Source organism: Haemaphysalis longicornis, unplaced genomic scaffold (genome assembly GCF_048455015.1).
Source record: "Haemaphysalis longicornis isolate Haplotype H1 unplaced genomic scaffold, Haemaphysalis longicornis Haplotype H1 scaffold_12, whole genome shotgun sequence".
In the NCBI taxonomy this organism is placed as follows: domain Eukaryota; kingdom Metazoa; phylum Arthropoda; class Arachnida; order Ixodida; family Ixodidae; genus Haemaphysalis; species Haemaphysalis longicornis.
In genome coordinates this window covers 113,096,229-113,113,064 of record NW_027526225.1, presented here as the reverse complement: position 1 = coordinate 113,113,064, position 16,836 = coordinate 113,096,229, and the positions used below count along the sequence as shown (strand labels likewise).

At 49.7% G+C, this 16,836-nt stretch overlaps 1 protein-coding gene across 4 annotated transcripts in view; it reads right to left on the bottom strand.

Annotated features, from left to right (window-relative positions):
* The window catches only part of Klp31e (kinesin-like protein 31E), a 77,040-nt gene that overhangs the window by 22,984 nt on the left and 37,220 nt on the right, over nucleotides 1–16,836 (bottom strand). For 3 of the 4 annotated variants that reach the window (XM_077694198.1, XM_077694200.1, XM_077694201.1), the window contains exons 12-23: nucleotides 16,454–16,684; nucleotides 15,847–15,953; nucleotides 15,524–15,712; nucleotides 13,336–13,544; nucleotides 12,180–12,429; nucleotides 8,495–8,562; nucleotides 7,148–7,216; nucleotides 6,573–6,647; nucleotides 5,851–6,093; nucleotides 4,439–4,601; nucleotides 1,211–1,250; nucleotides 934–988 (exon numbers count right to left, since the gene is read on the bottom strand). In XM_077694198.1, coding sequence (XP_077550324.1) covers nucleotides 934–988; nucleotides 1,211–1,250; nucleotides 4,439–4,601; nucleotides 5,851–6,093; nucleotides 6,573–6,647; nucleotides 7,148–7,216; nucleotides 8,495–8,562; nucleotides 12,180–12,429; nucleotides 13,336–13,544; nucleotides 15,524–15,712; nucleotides 15,847–15,953; nucleotides 16,454–16,684 — 1,699 coding nt within the window. The remainder of the gene's footprint in view (nucleotides 1–933; nucleotides 989–1,210; nucleotides 1,251–4,438; nucleotides 4,602–5,850; nucleotides 6,094–6,572; nucleotides 6,648–7,147; nucleotides 7,217–8,494; nucleotides 8,563–12,179; nucleotides 12,430–13,335; nucleotides 13,545–15,523; nucleotides 15,713–15,846; nucleotides 15,954–16,453; nucleotides 16,685–16,836) is intronic. The other variant, XM_077694199.1, reaches the window with a different exon arrangement.

Below are 16,836 nucleotides of genomic sequence, written 5' to 3'. Positions count from 1 at the left end.
ACAGATTACCAAACAGAAAGGCAATTACTACACGCACACTGTCTCTTAAAAAAAAAAAAAACTGCAGTTGATTCCTCTGTCATAGGAATCGGTAAAACACGAAAGAGAAATGTGCAGCGAAATCTGAAGCTGAGCATGATTTGCGGGTCGGCAACTGTCTTGTGGGCGTGCTTGGTGAGAGACGTCCTGCTGGCGGGTCGCTTCGGCAGAGATGTACTGGAGTCATTTCCGTGACGGATGTGACGTCAGCGAAATCTTTGTGTATCCCGGCATAAAACACCGTGTAAAATATATAAGCCGGAACCGAACAACCCTAATTATAACGAACTCTTTAGTACTAAAGGTTGCTTCCCCGCAAGAAGACCCTGTGTGCAGGGGTGCACCCTTTAAAGGCCGCTTGCTCCGTTATACTGGCGTCACTTCCACAACGGATGTGACGCCAGTGACATCTTGGTGTATCGGGGAATAAAACACTTTCGTGTTAAAAAAAAAATAGTAACAAAATAACCGATGGCCATGTCTGCAGCCTTCTACCAAGTAGTGAGCATGGAGTGCTTGCTTTTGGTCATATTAGCCCATCTAAGAACTCACTCGTTACGTCGGGCTCCGCGGAATGGCGGTACTTGTCCGTGCTAAGCACGACTGTGAAACACATGACTGTGTTTCACGTTACAAACTCTACCTCACCGAATGCAAAGTATTGCCTCGAGTCCAATGTGAGTGCGATTAATAATGCACAAGTTCCACCAGATTTAACCCAATGCATGACAACACAAGCCTTTCTAATGACTGAAACTTCTCCCACCCTGCAATTCTGGGACTCCCATGGAGCAACAGCATTCTATGTCGTTCGACCATTAAGTGCTAACAAAGCCCTGTACGTTACAAGCGTATAAAAAAATCAAGCTTTCAAACAGTGCGACACGTGCTCACCTTGTTCTTGGAAAAGGTTGCTGTTGTACTCTGCGACATTGCATCAGATGTAGACCTGCAAAAGAAGTGTGTTGCTCTTTGATTTCACTCCCAATTCCAATTTCATTTAATACAAGAATGAGGAAAGCATGCAAAATGTTTCTTACACAAATCTGCATCTTCGTAGACTAGAACTTGAAAGAGCCAATTTCTTTTTGAATAAGTTATTTCGAAATATTTCTAAATTACCAAGGGCTCTCTGTTTAGAAGGGCAAAAACTATTTGAAATGACACTCACAAGTCTGTTGGTGAACTGGACCTCGAACTCGGAACACTCCCTGCAAAGGAGGACAGGAAACAAGGGAATACAAGTTAACACCAGTTTTAACTCTTTCCAATCATACTACGGGATATTGCACACCAGTTAGTACTCACTTTCCAATCGTGTTACGGGATATTTCACACCAGTTTGCACTCACTTTCCAATCATACTACAATATATTGCACACTAGTTTGCACTCACTTTCCAATCATACCACGGGATATTGCGCGCAGTGGAGACCATTTACGATGTAACCGTTTGCAGTGAGAGACCGCATATAACGCAGGTATTTTTCTTGCCATGGCAGCTGGCACATCGTTCCAGGTTCACAAAGAAACAGACAAAACATGACGAGGAAGAATAGGAATTAGTCATTAAGACAACATGTGCACCCCTGAGACAGCTAGAATGACACTTGTGTCACCTTAGGAGCCTAAAAAATCGAATTTTTGGCCACTCGGGGGCCAAACACTGGAACAGCCTTTCAATAAAGTTTTTTCTACCAGAGTATCACAAGGTACGAACTGCACTACCTTTTTACAAACCACTGCTAAATTCTTAGCCTCTATGCATAGATAGAGTGGAGGGGGGAGGGGGTGGGGGGGCATTGTAAATTTCGAATCGAAAAACTAAGCAATCGTAAGGCGCTTTTATTATCATGTGAATGCCGAAATAATTATTTTTGTAATCCCGGAATCGCCTTTACACACAAGTGTAGACTCGCCATGGCAAGTTGCGCAAAACGAGGTGACAGTTGTCGCACCCACGGAGCAAGAGCACTCTACATGGTCGCACCCTACAGCAGCAATAACTCTGCGTTTTATAACACCACAGTGAGTCCGAAATTTCACTTCAAGCGGGCACCGCGCCTCACACCCAAGGCCGAAACACGGCAAATTCACGGGCATCCCGTTGCTTTTGATGAACCCCCCCCGTCTTTCTAGTCGCGCAACTCCCCGCAAAAGATAAAATGACTAAATGTGAACCCAGCCACCCCCATAACCAAAACCACGGTAGAAGTCAGCGAAGAGCACTCTGCCTGAACACGAGCAACTGCTTCGCCCGGCGGCCATGTTTTCCAATCTTCACCGCATCAAGATGGCGGCGCCCAGTAATGTTGTTCCGGAGATACGGCGCTCCTGAAATTGCCGTTTTTTCATCACCTTGCACAACCAGTTTGCCGCCTCAGTTCAGTACACAAGTATTTTTTCTACAGGACTTTGCAATGGTTTTCGATGGGAAAACTTTACAGAATATAACGTGTGCAAGCCGACATTGCAACCTTCGAAAAAACTATCTTGGGGACAATTTTATACGGGTTTTTTATTGAATGATCAATCAAACCTTTTCAAACAGCATGACCTCGGAGATGCTGGAAAATTATGCTGTCAGTAAGTATTTTTTCGCACTGAAACTGATGGGAGCATTATAATCCTTGGCTCTCAGACTGTTTTAAAGCAGTTTGGCGCAATTTTTGCACTTTGCAAGCTTTTGGAGCAGCTTGGCGCAGGAAAACACATTTGTATCAAAACTGTGCAATATGCGCAGCTGTCTCACCCCTGCACGTGCTCCCCCTCTAACTTGGCCATGGAAAAGAAACAATGGCGTGATAACTGCGGCCGCCCTATCGCCGAGCTAGCAAGCAGCCACGCTGAGAGTTGTCTACAGCATGGTTTCTCAAAGTGGGTTCCGCGGAACCTGGGGGTTCCGCAGGCCCCTCCTTGGGGTTCCACGAGCCACTGATAAATTTTCCCTGGTTCCGCACTCGCCAAGTAATTTAGATGGCGAACCCTAGGTGCGATCGTTCTAAGGAACCTCCATTACTCACGCACGAGTGTCAGTAAGCAGATCTCAGTGCATAACAGAAAGGCACGAGCTGCGCAATAAATCCAGCCAGCAGCTTGTAGCCAGCCACACTCCGAAAATGTGCCGCGTGGTTAAACTATTGCACTTGAATCTCTGCCTTATATTACCACCATGAGCATTTATCCTGTTTGGGGAAAGCAAGCAAGCTTGCTTCTTTTTAAATTTATTGCACGTGAATGTAGCGTGAGCGGAATGAAAAATAGCGACGGGGGGTTTCTTGGCACTTATCGGAGCTTAGCAGGGTTCCCTGGGACCAACATGCTTGAGAACCCCTGGTCTACAGCGAGCAAGCGTGTGGCAAGACAAGCTTTCAGCCACTAGCACCATTTTCTGTTTAATTAGGTGGCACTTCAACAACACCACTACCAATGTAGCAGCACTGGTGCTGCCAACCCGATACGCAACACTGAGCGCGCAGAATGAAAACGGCGGCCTTTTGCTGGAGCTTAGTTTGGCCGTGGCTGCGGATACTGGTAGTGGTACGAAGGCGGAGCCTTCACTACGTGCGCCTTTCGAGCAGGCACCCCCTGTCTTAGACTCACACTTGCAGCCGACAATTCAAACAAGCTGCGACAGGTCTGGATTGGTGGCACCTCGCTATCGGCGTGATTCAAACCGGCGTTGGCAGACGAGGCAGGCTTCAACTTGCCCGAAGGACCCGGAAGCTGTTGCGGAGACCTCTCTCCCTTCTCTCGGACACAGCGTGCACCACTACCACCGACCGCTTACGAACACTGGAAAGAGTGTTGTGCGTGTGTGTGTGTGCTGTTCGTGTCGTGTGCAGAATCTAGAGGGAACGCTTGTTTTGACCGTTGGCGCTTTGGGTATAAATAAGACCCCCCAAGCGCTGTAGTTCATTCCTGTTTGAGCAGTGAATCAATGCTGTCACTCTGCTAGAGTCCTGTACTGCAACCTCGCCCGTCGGGGCATTGTTCTTTGGCTTAGGCTCATCTCTCGCTATGAAGTAAACATGTTACGTTCGCCTTCGGGTTCTGGTCTTCTTTGAAGCAGCAACATTGGCTGGTCGCTCGCTTCACCACACGACCAAACGTATGTCGGAGGCGATGGAGCTCGGCTCGGGTCGGCCTTCCTGGATAGAACAGTGGCTAAAATACTCCCTTTTTAGTGGAGCCTGCAGGCAGTGTGACCTCTGTGCTACCTGAAAGGGTTGACTGAGTACTCTCTGGGTTCAGATACAAATCCTCAAGCCTAAACCAACCTTTGTCAGCTCAAAAAGCCAACACATTCATGACCGACAGTAAGCACGGCTCTTTCCACCCCCCACAATGGAAGAGGGAGCCAACAAGGCAGGCAGAGAAGGGGTGCGGAGCCACTCACCGGGCTCCTCGGCCCAGCCCGGCCGAGGCTGGAGCGGTTCGAGCTGCATTTGGTTGACGGTGTGTTGGAGGAGCTCGTGTTGGAAGGCGTTGCTCTCCTCCACCTGCTCCAGCCGCAGCGCCAGCTCCTGTAGCTCGTTCTTGCTCTGCGCCGCCTCCAGGCCCTGTCCAGGACAGAGGGGGCGAGTCAGAAGGAGTGCAACTACCAGCTACTAGTCGCACTCCAGAGGGTACAAAAAAAAAAAATAAAGATTAGCACCAAGAGATTTTAAATTTGAAACAAGGCGAGTCAGTATATAAAAAACTGTGAAAGTATATGAAAAAAAAACTGTGGTTGATTCCTGTCATAGGAATCAGTTTAACACGAAAGTGGAATGTGCAGCGAAATCTGCAGCTGAGCACGATTTGCGGGTAGGCGGCTGTCTTGTGGGTGTGCTTGGCGGGCGACGTCCTGCTGGCGGGTCGCTTCGGCACAGGTGTACTGGCGTCACTTCCGTGATGGATATGACGTCAGTGAAATCTTGGGGTATTTCGGCATAAAACAGTTTCGTGTTAAAGGAGCACTGACACTAATTTTCGGCGTTAATATTATTGCACAGTTCTCTTCCTTCACTCAACAGAATACCCTGGCTGAAATATGAGTGGCCTGCGACGCGAAGAACATAGTTCAATTGGATCTCATTTATCGCGCCGACGGAGCAGCGCGCGGAGCGGCACTCAGCAAATGGACATCAGCGTGACATCATCCCATGAAGCCAAAAGAAGTGACGCGACAGCGCTCGTCAAAAACTCGTGACGTCACTTCACGCGCGCGGCCCCACTAGCGAGCGGGCGCAACACCCTCTCAAGCGGGCGCCGGTGACGTCCGCACAAAGCGGTGAGGCCAGGCCGGGATTCTGTCATATGCGCCGCTCGGGATGAAAGCACGGGAATATGAAACAAACGATTTTCAGACTGTTCAATGTAATTAACTATCGCGCGCTGAAGTATTTGAAGTGCTGTTTCAGGTTCGCCAGACCATTTAGCATCGATAAAAGCAATAAAAGTGTAACATAAAATTTTCGTGTCAGTGCTCCTTTAAGATGTAAAAACCGAAAACGAACAACCCTAAGTATAATGTACCCAGCAGTACTAAAGGTTGCTTCCCCGCAAGAAGACCCTGTGTGCAGGGGTGTACCCTTTACACCCACTTTGTTGTATTGGCGTCACTTCCGTGACTGATATGACGTCATGGAAATCTTTGTGTAGCCCGGAATAAAACAATTTCATGATAAAATTGAGGCTGCCAAGTTTTAAAAGCCCGCCACCCTCTTACACCTTGTGCAAACTTCCCAAGCTACAGACTGCGAACTTGCTTGACTGCCCCGTTGCAAGCAGGGGAACAGGCTTGGCCAAGTAAGGAGAGAGAGCTACCTGGTTGATGGCCCTTTGGAGGAGCTTGTCGACTATGTAGCGTGCCCGCTCGTCCACCAGGCCGTCGAGCAAGGAGCCCAGATCGAGGACGTCGGAGTCCTCTTCCCCCTCAGCGCCCCGCGTGGTCTCCTCCACCTGCAGGATGTCCGCCTGCCGGTCCCGGATTCTCTCGTTCAGGTACTCCAGGTTGGCGTGGATGTTCTCCAGCTGGTCCTCCACGTCGCGCAGGTACCCGGGATCCTGCTGTTAAATTGGCACAGTATGTTCGAGTCGCAAAAAGAGCCACGAATGCAAGGCCACCTATCAGTGATTGTTTTTTACACTGCCTTGCTTTCAAGGACAGGTACTCACTGCGACACCAACCATTTCAACTCTCTCGACCAAGGTCATCAATAGTGTAGAGGCATGCTTCACACCTTTCACGCAGTAGTTGAACTGCAGTGAAAAACTAGCGCTTCCAATTTCTACTGCAATGTGAAGACATCACCATGCCGTCATTCTATGATCACGACGATGTACACAGTGACTCATAGTTGTGCTTGTGCAGAGATGGCGACCTCCCATTGAAACCCATCTCGTCCACTTTCAAGAATTATTTGCACCGTTTGTCCTGCTGCCACCTAACACTACTACTGTTCCCACTCTAATCAACCAGAATTAAAAAAAAAAGGAAGACAGGAGGCCGTCGTCCACAAAACATGAATTTTCATTACGGAACTTACTTTGGAGCCGTTGAGGCGGACCCTGTCACGTTTCTGCTTGATCTTTTCGAGGCGCCGTGTCAACTTCTCCCGTTCCTGCAAGGCAACAACGCGACCCCAGGCCAGTCAAGGGAGGTGCACACATTTTTATCGTATTGAACTTGTACGCTTTTGCGCAGTTCATGCACATGCGCTCAAAACCAGGAACCCATTGCAGGTAGCACATCCAGCTTACAAAACACATTAAGAGCACGAAATAAGATTTTTGTATATAGTATTTTACATTTCTTAGGAAAAAATAATGAAATAACTATTTTTACAAAATGCAAGCTAAGATAATTCGTTTTGGCCACTGCAATTAACGGACAACTTCTTTGTGAAGCTTTGTGCAGCTCTAACTGAGTACTGACGCTTCAAGCAGGACTGCCTCGGGAAACAGCTGCCTTCCCTAGAAATGAACTCAAATTGACCAGCGGGTATGCAAGACAAGAAATAAAAATCCATTACACCATTAATCGATCCTTACTAGCATAGACACGTTATGCTGCAGCACAAGACGCATTTCCAACACAGAACAATAGTGGCTTAACACTCACCTTGAGGTAGCGTTCCATGTCCTTCTCCAAGGTGTAGACACTCTGCTTGGTCATCACGAGCTTGTCAATCTGTGGAAGAAAGTGCGTCAAGTTATTACTCTGTCTCCCTTCGGCAATTCCGTAGTGGACAAAAGAAAACGGCGCAGCTTCAGTAGTGGTGCAAGGCTAGAGAAAACGCAGAGCTGGTGGCCCCTCTTTCTTCGTCGGAGACCTGGCCGTTGCACCCGACATGGATTTCCGAACTTGCCACTGAAAGTTCTCCATGACTGGCAGGCCCGGATTGCTTTGTCCGCGGGCTTACACTGTGGGGAGACCATTGTTTTCCTACGCCTCGCCTGCACATGTTTTTGCGAGCTGGGAGCCGCCATTTTGGGCAGCCGGCGCGTCACGCGAGTCGTGACCTGTTGGTGACCCCATGCGACGCGCCGAACCGGCTTGCCGCGAAGGTGTGTGCGAGGGCGCAAGGGAAGGAGGATTAGTTTGTTGCCTTCCTTCGCGGCACCCTCTCCCCGACCAGGGGAAGATCTCTCCCTCCCGAGCTGACCTGAGAGACACGCGCGCTTTCCGCCGGGAGTCGACTGGGCAATTGGGTCGGAATCGGTTGGCTCGGCAGTGCCTACTCCAAATTCCCTGATGGCTGTGAACACAGTTGGCTCCACGGGACTCTGCTGAGAGATTCTGCTCTGATCGGTCGCAAGGAATGCCCCCTGCTCCCGCGGCCTTGATGACGGATATCGAGGTCCGAGTCCTGCGGCTTGAGCGAGCGAACGGAGCCAGTGTCTCCCCACAAGCAATAGTCGTGTTGTCTGGTACATGCCCTGTATCTGCCAGTCAATAAAGCCTCTCTTTGAATTGCTGGAGCCCGTCTACCGCATGCGAGTACCTGAATTCGTGCTCAAGTCTTCGGATTCTGCATGGGCTAGTGTACGGCGCATAGCATTCTCTAGCGAAGCTAGCCGGGGTCCTCTGCCATCCCGTACGTCAGCCCACAACACAGCTCTCCCAAAGCGGACCGCATTAGCATGTGCTAGAACCCGCGGCAACCAGCTTTGCGAAGTTGGCATCTGTGCTCCCCACTTCAGGTACAAATGCACGTGAACTGGAGAGGAGAACAGCACGCCAAAGATCACGCCACGAATCCTGGGCAGAGTGCTACCAAAGGTCGAGCTGGCCAACCTCACGAGGCTCATGGCCACTCGGAGTTTTTTCTCTGCATTTTTTGCGAGCTCCTCACGTGGCGCAAGCCCATGTGCGCTCAGCTGGGCCAAGTTTTCTGGTAACACTCATTCGCAGAACTAAAAGCTTAAAACAGCTTCCGTTGTAAAAATAGGGGGGCAAAAGGACTACCTTGTTTTCCAGTGCCTGCCACGTCTGCTTCGCAACCTTGGGAGAGAAAGCCAGGGCCTTTGGCACGCCTGCAACCGAAGCAGGCAGAGCACAGCAATCAATGCCACCACCAAATGCAGCAGAACCTCGTTGACACGTTTAAAAAAAAAACGAGGGAGAAATGTACTACCTATGAAGACATGTATAATAAGTAGGGGTGTGCGAATATCAATTTTTTAATTTCGAAGCGAATTCGAATAATAAAAACAAAGTTCGAATCGAATCGAATATTTTTCGAATATTTTTCGAATACGAATACTTATTGTTTTTTGTAAAATTAATGTTTTCACCATCTAGAGACACAAAAACTGCAACTTTATTGCACAACAAATCACACAAAGTAAAAATTAGGAATTACACAATACCATAGCACTCAACAGGTTAAGGTCTGCACTCACTTAAATGTTAACATGGAGAAAGGTTAACTGCTCGACATGTTCGGGGAGCAGTGACAACCTCCTGCTCGTTACCACTTTACCAGATACCGAAAACAGCCGCTCACTTGAGACACTAGTAGCTGGCATGCCCGAGCCCGTGCACATTGCCGCGCGCTGATACAGTAAAATCTTGATGATACTAATCTCGCCGGACTGCGAAAAATATTCGTATCATCCGAAATTCGTATGAACCAACACAGACCAAAAAATTTAGCGCTGAAAAAAGTTTTCGTTTATTTCTTTTCCTACTTTCGCGTGAAGAAATTCGTGATTTTTTCTGCTTTTTTTAACCCCCGTGTCGCAAAGCAGTCCTTTCTGGAGCACGTAAAGCTTCGCGCTCGTCTCCTCACTCGCTGTGCCCAAGCTCGCTACACGCCGCAACAGCCAAGCGTGAACCGCATGGTGCGTTTTTGCACGCGATTCGCTCGCCTCAGCTCTGCGAGCGCTGTATTTTCACGCCCACATCGACGATTTCGCGCCCGCGGTAGCGCCTACCTCGGTCAGAAAATGACGCACGGCGCGCGCGGCAGAATGGAAGAGCCTGACTACTTGCGATGAGATCGAGACAGCCGGCTTGGCTCCGCCGGAGATGGTTAGGCTTAGCACCCCGGCAAATATTTTATGGGCGCTTTCACTAGCGGCGCGGATAATGTTTTATAGTACCGTTTTCGCATGCATTATCAGCTCCTTTACCGCACAAGCAACTTCGTGTCTCCCTTGAGCCGCATTTTAAAGAGCGGTTAGAAGCGGTCGCTCGAGCGCCCGCGCCACTTCGCGGCTGGAGCCGACGCCATGTTGACGCCGCCGGCCGCGCCGCGCGCAGCGTGGGGGTGGTTTCGCGGCGGTGTCAGCGCGTTGGGCGTGCGCAGAGCGTCTTCGCGAGCAGAAAACAACAGCCCGGCCGTTTCTGGAGAAAGAGTGACAAACAGGGGAGCGAGAGCCGTCACTTGCTCGTTCGGCAGTCAGGTGCCTCGCCGGCTCGTTCGTATCTTCCGCCGGGCCGCGCACGTCCGTTCGTAACAGCCGAAATTTTTCCCGTTGCAACGATGCAATTTCGCCGGGACTTTTCGGAAATTCGTATCATCCCGAAATTCGCACCCCCAGAATCGTATCATCGAGAGTCCACTGTAAATAAACACCAATACAGACGCGCTCTGATTTTTTTTTTTTTTAGTTTCGGGTGGTTCGAATATTCGAACAATAAAAGTGTCGTTCGAATCGAATCGAATACCAAAAAATTCGAATCGAATATTCGAAGTTTCGAATATTCGCACACCCCTAATAATAAGGCATTTTTAGTGTTCACAACTGAGAGTGTAGCAACAGGGAAATCATATGAACCGGAAACGTAGCAACGGGATGCTACTGTGTTCCAAGCTAGTGCTTTCAGCTTGGAAATCGTAACATTGCTAAAACATCATCATCACCAGCCTATGTACACCCACTGCAGGGCAAAGGCCTCTCCCATTAATCTCCAATTACCCCGGTCCTGTGCTAACTGCAACCAATTTACCCCTGCACACTTCTTGATCTCATCTGCCCATCCAACTTTCTGCCGCCCCCTGCCACGCTTGCCTTCTCTAGGGATCCACTCTGTTACCCTCAATGACTAACGGTTATCTTGCCTTTGCATTACATGCCCTGCCCACGCCCATTTCTTCTTAATTTCTACTAAGATGTCCATAACACGCGTTTGTTCCCTGACCCACTCCGCTCTCTTCTTGTCCCTTAATGTTACACCTATAATCTTCCGTTCCATTGCCCACTAAGTCGTTCTCAATTTACCGTATTTATTCGAAAATAGGTCGAGCACGAATATAGGTCGACCCCCTAAAAATTGAAGTCGCCGAAAAAAAAAATAATATATTCGATTATAGGTCGACCCATACTTTTAAGAAAAAAAACTTGAGGAAAATTTTTAAAACTCCCATTTATTTACAACGCGGTCACCTCACTGGTCGGAGCCACACACTGCGTCGTCGTCGGAACTTGCACCGCATGCGCCGCAGTTCATTACCCACCCTCGCCCCCGACTGGCTTTGAAGGCTGAACGGCCAATCCCGCCTCGCAGCGCTAACTGTTGAGCTTTGGTCTGAATATCTTCGCAGGACACTCGGTGTCCTTTCGCACGTTCCTCTTCCACGTGCAGCCGGAGTTTTTTCTCGGGAGCATCGTGCCTCCCACCACGAAACGCACGACGCAGTCCCCTACAAGCAAAAAGTTTGTCCCGCTGTTTCCGCCATCCCCTGATCAGCTTTTCATTAACGACTAACTCTCGCTGAGCGGCGCAGTTGTTCAAGTTCTCAGCAAACAGGATCACCCGGCGCTTAAAGTCCGACGTGACATCGCGAAATGCGCACGAGAAAAACGTTGTGTGCGGAAATCACAACGAAGCAAACACAAAGAAAGCGCATGAAACGGAGAACGGGAGATAGTAGAGACAGCGAGCGAAGCAGGCAATGCCGTTCCGTTCACGAGGTGGCTACGCTAGGTGGTGAAAGTCACCTTTACTGCCTTTACCCCCACCTCGCGCTAGCCGCTACCGCGGCTCCGAAGTCACCAAGCCAAGCCAATCTGGCTCTCTAGCCAGTACGTAAGCTCGCTCGTGCGGTTCGGCCGCAGGTAATGCGCGATAGCCGGCAGTGACTGTGGGTGGTTTTCTTACGCTGATTGTTTTGTTATTTTTTCCTTTATTTTCTTGCCTGTCTTTGTTCTAGATGCTCCGCGCTGCCGCCTCAAATTGAGGAGCGCCGGGCGCGACGGAGAAACGGATCGCTCGGTGCGCTCGCCATTTTTGATCACGACTATAGGTCGAGGTTCTTCGGTCACGATTATAGGTCGACCCTCAATTTTTAAGCACATTTTCGGAAAAAAAAGGTCGACCTATATTCGAATAAATACGGTAAGTTGAGAACCTCCCATGAATACGCTAAAACAACACCATAGATCAAATTGAAATTCCGTGGGTTTAACAAGGTAAAGCCACACTTGGACTATGAGGCGTGCTGTTGTCGAGAGCTCTGGATTAATTTCGATTAACTGGTGATGTTCAATAGGTGCACCAAACTCGACAACCTGACCCATGGGCAAAATGCTCGATTGTTTTTGACAGTGGGATGCAAGCAATTTTGGCCAATGGTGAAGGTGAAAGTAAGTTTGGGTAATTAGTAGTACAAGGCGCACGATGTCCATGCACAGTGTCGACTGACCCTGTGCGCGCGGAGGCACCCGCCCGGCGACCCGCTGGGACATGGGCTTTGCCTGGCGCCGGAGCGCGGCCATCTCCTCGTGCCGCCGCTTGAGCACGGTGTCCTTGGTGCGGTTCTGGGCCTCGAGGGAGCGGATGCGGTTCTCCTTCTGGCGGCTCTCCTTCTGCAGCTGCGCGATCTGCCGGTTGCGCCGCTTCTCCGACTCCTGGTGCCGCCGGCCCTCCTCCTTCAGCCGCGTCACCAGGGCCACCTGCGCCATCATTAGGGGAAGAGAGGCGCTGTTAGATCGAAGGCACAACATCGGCAGGGAGGACGCACCAACCACGCACCCAGAGCTCCTAAATGTAGGCAGTTGCGAAACTCCGCCTCAAAACAACAACCCGCACCTGGAACCCCCCCACCAACTTTTTATTGTGCGTAGGGTGGCGCCACTGTGGCCACCGCACACACTACCCAAAAAAAAAAACAATACTTATTCAAACTGACAATTTAACGTTAAACCTTACTTTAAACGTGCATAATTCTTTATTTTTGTACTTTCATAGGTTACTCATTGCTTTGTAAATCTAGTTATTACGATGCGATTGTTTCTGCATCTGCACAACTGCCCCGACCTATTGGTGGTTGTACGGGCACTCGGGAACAACATTTGACCTGAAGTACTAAATTTGCAGTTTTTGCTCTGCCTACAGCCCACTATATGCCGAAACTAATCCAGTAGCTGATCAAGTGGCTCCAAATAATCTTTTCGATCTTGCCTAAAGCCAGTGAAGCAAATTTTTAACTGTTGCTGCCGCCGGAAGACCACAGATGACACGCTGCAGACGACAATGCGTAAGCGACGTTGCATCTCGCTGACCACATGGCCGCAGTTTTATTTACTACTCTGGCTTTGAATGGATATAAAACACTTGCATGGTTGAACAGATTCGGGTCCTTTGGCACACAAAATTTATGTAAGCACCCAAATACCATTTTTCGCCCACGTTGTCGAGCGGCGAAGCGCATTGTATGGTTTATTTTGTCTCCAACAGATGGCGCCACTGTATGCGAAGTTTAAAACTGTGGGCCAATCCTAGAGCCACGTTTTGATACATGGGTCCTATGGGGAGTTTCGCAGCAACCCCCATGTCAAAAAAGCAACTCTGCGACGCACCTTGTTCCTCTTCATGTCGGCCACCTCCTGCTTGAGCTTGCGCACCTGGCGCTCGTACTCGGCCTGGCTCTTCATGAGCTTGGCGTGCTCCCGCTTGGCCGACTGCATCTTCTTCAGCTCCTCCTGCAGGTGGCCCAGCTTGCGCTCAAAGTCCTGCTTGATCTTGCGCACCTTCTCCTCCGACTCCTTCGAGGACGGGCTCGTCAGGTCTGGAAGGAGCACAGAACGAGCGCAGGTGTTGAGGCACGGTGCAGCAGAGTCGAGTCTTACGACGGAGTTTGCCGCAGTACCGGCAAACTCCCCGTAGAAGCACTGCATTAAAAACCCCGATTATACAACGCTCGCGTTGCACATGGTCCTCTTCATAAGACGGACCATGGAAGAAATAAACATCCCTTCTCCCCCTCTTCTAGAATTTTTTATATTCTTAATCCCTGTTTGGTGCTGCTTGATGTGCAAGGGCCCACAGGTGGTCCCAACCACTTTCTGAACAGACGCAAGCAAGCAGGCAGGTGGTACTGGCGGGCGGCAGTGAACTTTCAACCAGCCAATGCAGCAGCAGAATGCCAACGCACAAAGCACGAGAAGACAACATCCAGGTCGCTGGCAGGAATGCGAATTTAAGCTCCCATCGAGCCGACGAATGTGAAAAAACATACGATGCAACCCCACAGTGATGACTGAAGACCTGTTTTCCTCGCCCGCTTAATCAAAGTTTCTTCCTTTTACGACACGCTCGCTCCCCCCTCTCTCTGCTCCTTGCTTGTTGGTGTCTTCAAAAGCGCCTCCCTTCCTGACTTCCTTTCCCATCTTCGCCTCGTACCATCATTCATTTCGTTTGGCCTTGGCAGTTTCACACTCCCGCCTGTTCCCCTCCTCACCCGTATTGGCCTTCTCAGCTTATCTAACGCACGAGGCACAGGGCTAGCAGGCTAGCACAGACACTACAGGGAGAAGGGGGCACACAATAGGATTTTTTTTTTTTTATGAGCTAGGGATTTTAGCTAAAGGTTCGCAAATTACGCTAAATTTAGTAATTAAAATAGGTTCTTAGCCCACCTGTATTAGAAATTGCCAGTGACAGTGGATGCGAAGTGCAACAGTTGTGATTTAGGCTTCCCTAAATTAACCTAGACCAGTACTATGAGACAGCAATAAAGCAAATTCTCTGAGAATCGGGCCTAGCTGGCAATCATGCACCATTCCCATATTAGCATTCTACTTGCATACCACGTGGGTACTACTTCAGACCATGCGTTTTTTTTTTTACAGGCTACTGTTAGGGTTGTTACCTTTGCCTGCAAAATAAAAGGCCCTTCTGGGGGCAGCGGGGGAGGGGGCATGGTATATAAATGGTTAAATTTGTGTTGAAAAAAAAGCCATATTTTATTGACATATGCAATGCAATTCATTGTAGTGCTTTCATAGAAAGAAATCAACATAACGTTTGTTCTGGGAGTGACTATTGCGTTGCACTGAAAAGTACCTGAACTACACATATTTGGTCTATTAAATGCTCTCCTTTTAATCTGAATCCATCAGGACGTTAAACAGTATGCAATGCATATGGCATAATGTATTTGATATTCATATACCTATACATAATACAAGTGCAATACTATGCAGCGCACCTGGTCACGATAGCAGCATTTCGTTGTGTTGTGAAGCCCGCTCACTGGCGTATTCTCTCTGCTCACTTGCCTTTGGGAAGCTTGTCAACACATTTTTATCATCGTAATTGCTGAACTGATGTGCATAAAATGCAAAAAAATAAATAAACGCAGCATGGTGACCAAAAAACCACCCAATTACGGGCAATTTTAAGCACGGACTGGCAACCAGCCCACTGTCGGAAAAACTGGTCGGGCCGGTCAAAAACCGGGCAGGTGGCAACCTTAGCTATAGTTTTTCACACACTGAAAACATCAGGCACAAACAGCCAGGAAGGTTCCAAAACCCAGTGCCAGATGAAAAGTACATAAGTTAGTGCAGGCAATGACTGTCCTTTTAGAAGCAATATCGAAGCCTCTAGCTCCCGCTTCACTGACACATTTTCAACACTTCTTTCATCTGTTCTGGCCAAGCTCCCCCCGTAGCTTCGAGTGAAGAACAGGAGAGGCTCCACTGCAGTTCCCTAGGGAGTGCACAGTGGCGACAGTGGTGACCGGCAAAGCGACACGCCACTCACTCATGCTGGAGAGGATGCGGTCCCGTTCGATCTCGGTCTCCCGGATCCTCTGCTGCAGCTGGGAGAGCTTCTCCTCGTAGTGCATGCGCATAGTCTGCAGCCTGCGCTGGCTCTGCTCCAGCTGGTCGATCAGCTTCTGCTTCAGCGAGATCTCCGTCGTCAGGTTGGCCAGGTCCTTGCCGATCACGTCTGCAAGGGGACGCACAAACGCGCAAGGGGCACTCAAGACGCACGTCGGAAGGACTCCAAGGTCACAAATTAACCGAGAATGCTCTGGGATAAAAGCATAAAATCACGACTGATGTCATGAGGTCCAGCCTTACCGTCCTCGTCCAGCTCTTCCACATCAGAGTCTGTGCTCTCGTCGTTGCCACTGAGCTCTGCCGTGTCCTCATCGGCATCGGACTTCCTGGCCCCATCTTCATCGTCCCTGCAAAGAAACAGGGTCAGATGCGCAGATCTAGCATGCTGCCGCCATTTTAAGCTTCTGTTCTGCCGCAGCCACTTTGATTTCCCAGACTGTAGCAAAATTTTCATAAGCTCTAGCGACTCCTCTCCTAAATTTGCTTCCCGAGTTTGGAAGCTGAACTTGAACAGATGAGAAATTCGCGAGAACTGTTGCAAGCAATTGAGTACTACGCAGCAGTCAATGTGCATAGAGCCACTGCTGTTAGGAACAAAGACAATGGAAGCTATGAAGCGGCATCCATTAAGAAAATAGGGCTCCTCACTGACAGCAAGTGCACACAGCAGCTCTTTCACGAGCCACATGCTAGAGACTACCACGACACAAGCAAGTATGCTCACTCCTCCCAGAAGTCTCATCCGGGTCGCAGCTTGCCCCCGAAAATAACGCAAGCCCAAAATCGTGCATGCCCAATGGCTTCAGGCAGGCCAGGAAACGAGAAGCGCATGGTCGCACGAACGCACTTGCTGGCCTTGGAGGAGAGCTGCTTGGTCTTGCGCTTGAGGTTGCGGACCTCCCGCTTGGCCTCCGCCAGAGTGTCGTCCACGCTGGCCTCTTCGACGTCGGCACCCACGTCGTAGATGCCGCTCACCGCCACCAGCGCCTGGCCCGGGCTCATGGAGAGGCGCGCCTGGTGGCGTTGGACTTGCTTCCGCAGCTGGGCACACACCTCCTCCGACTCCATCAGCTGGCTCCTGCAAAGACGGTTCCACGGAGGAATGCACACAGGCCAGTTTCCCCCCCTTACTCCACAAGCAATTTGGTCGTCATTTTAAAGCACAGCTTTTCTACTCTCGTTGAGCAGTTTCGCCGTCGCAATAAATTTGACCGTAGCTAGGCCGTATGC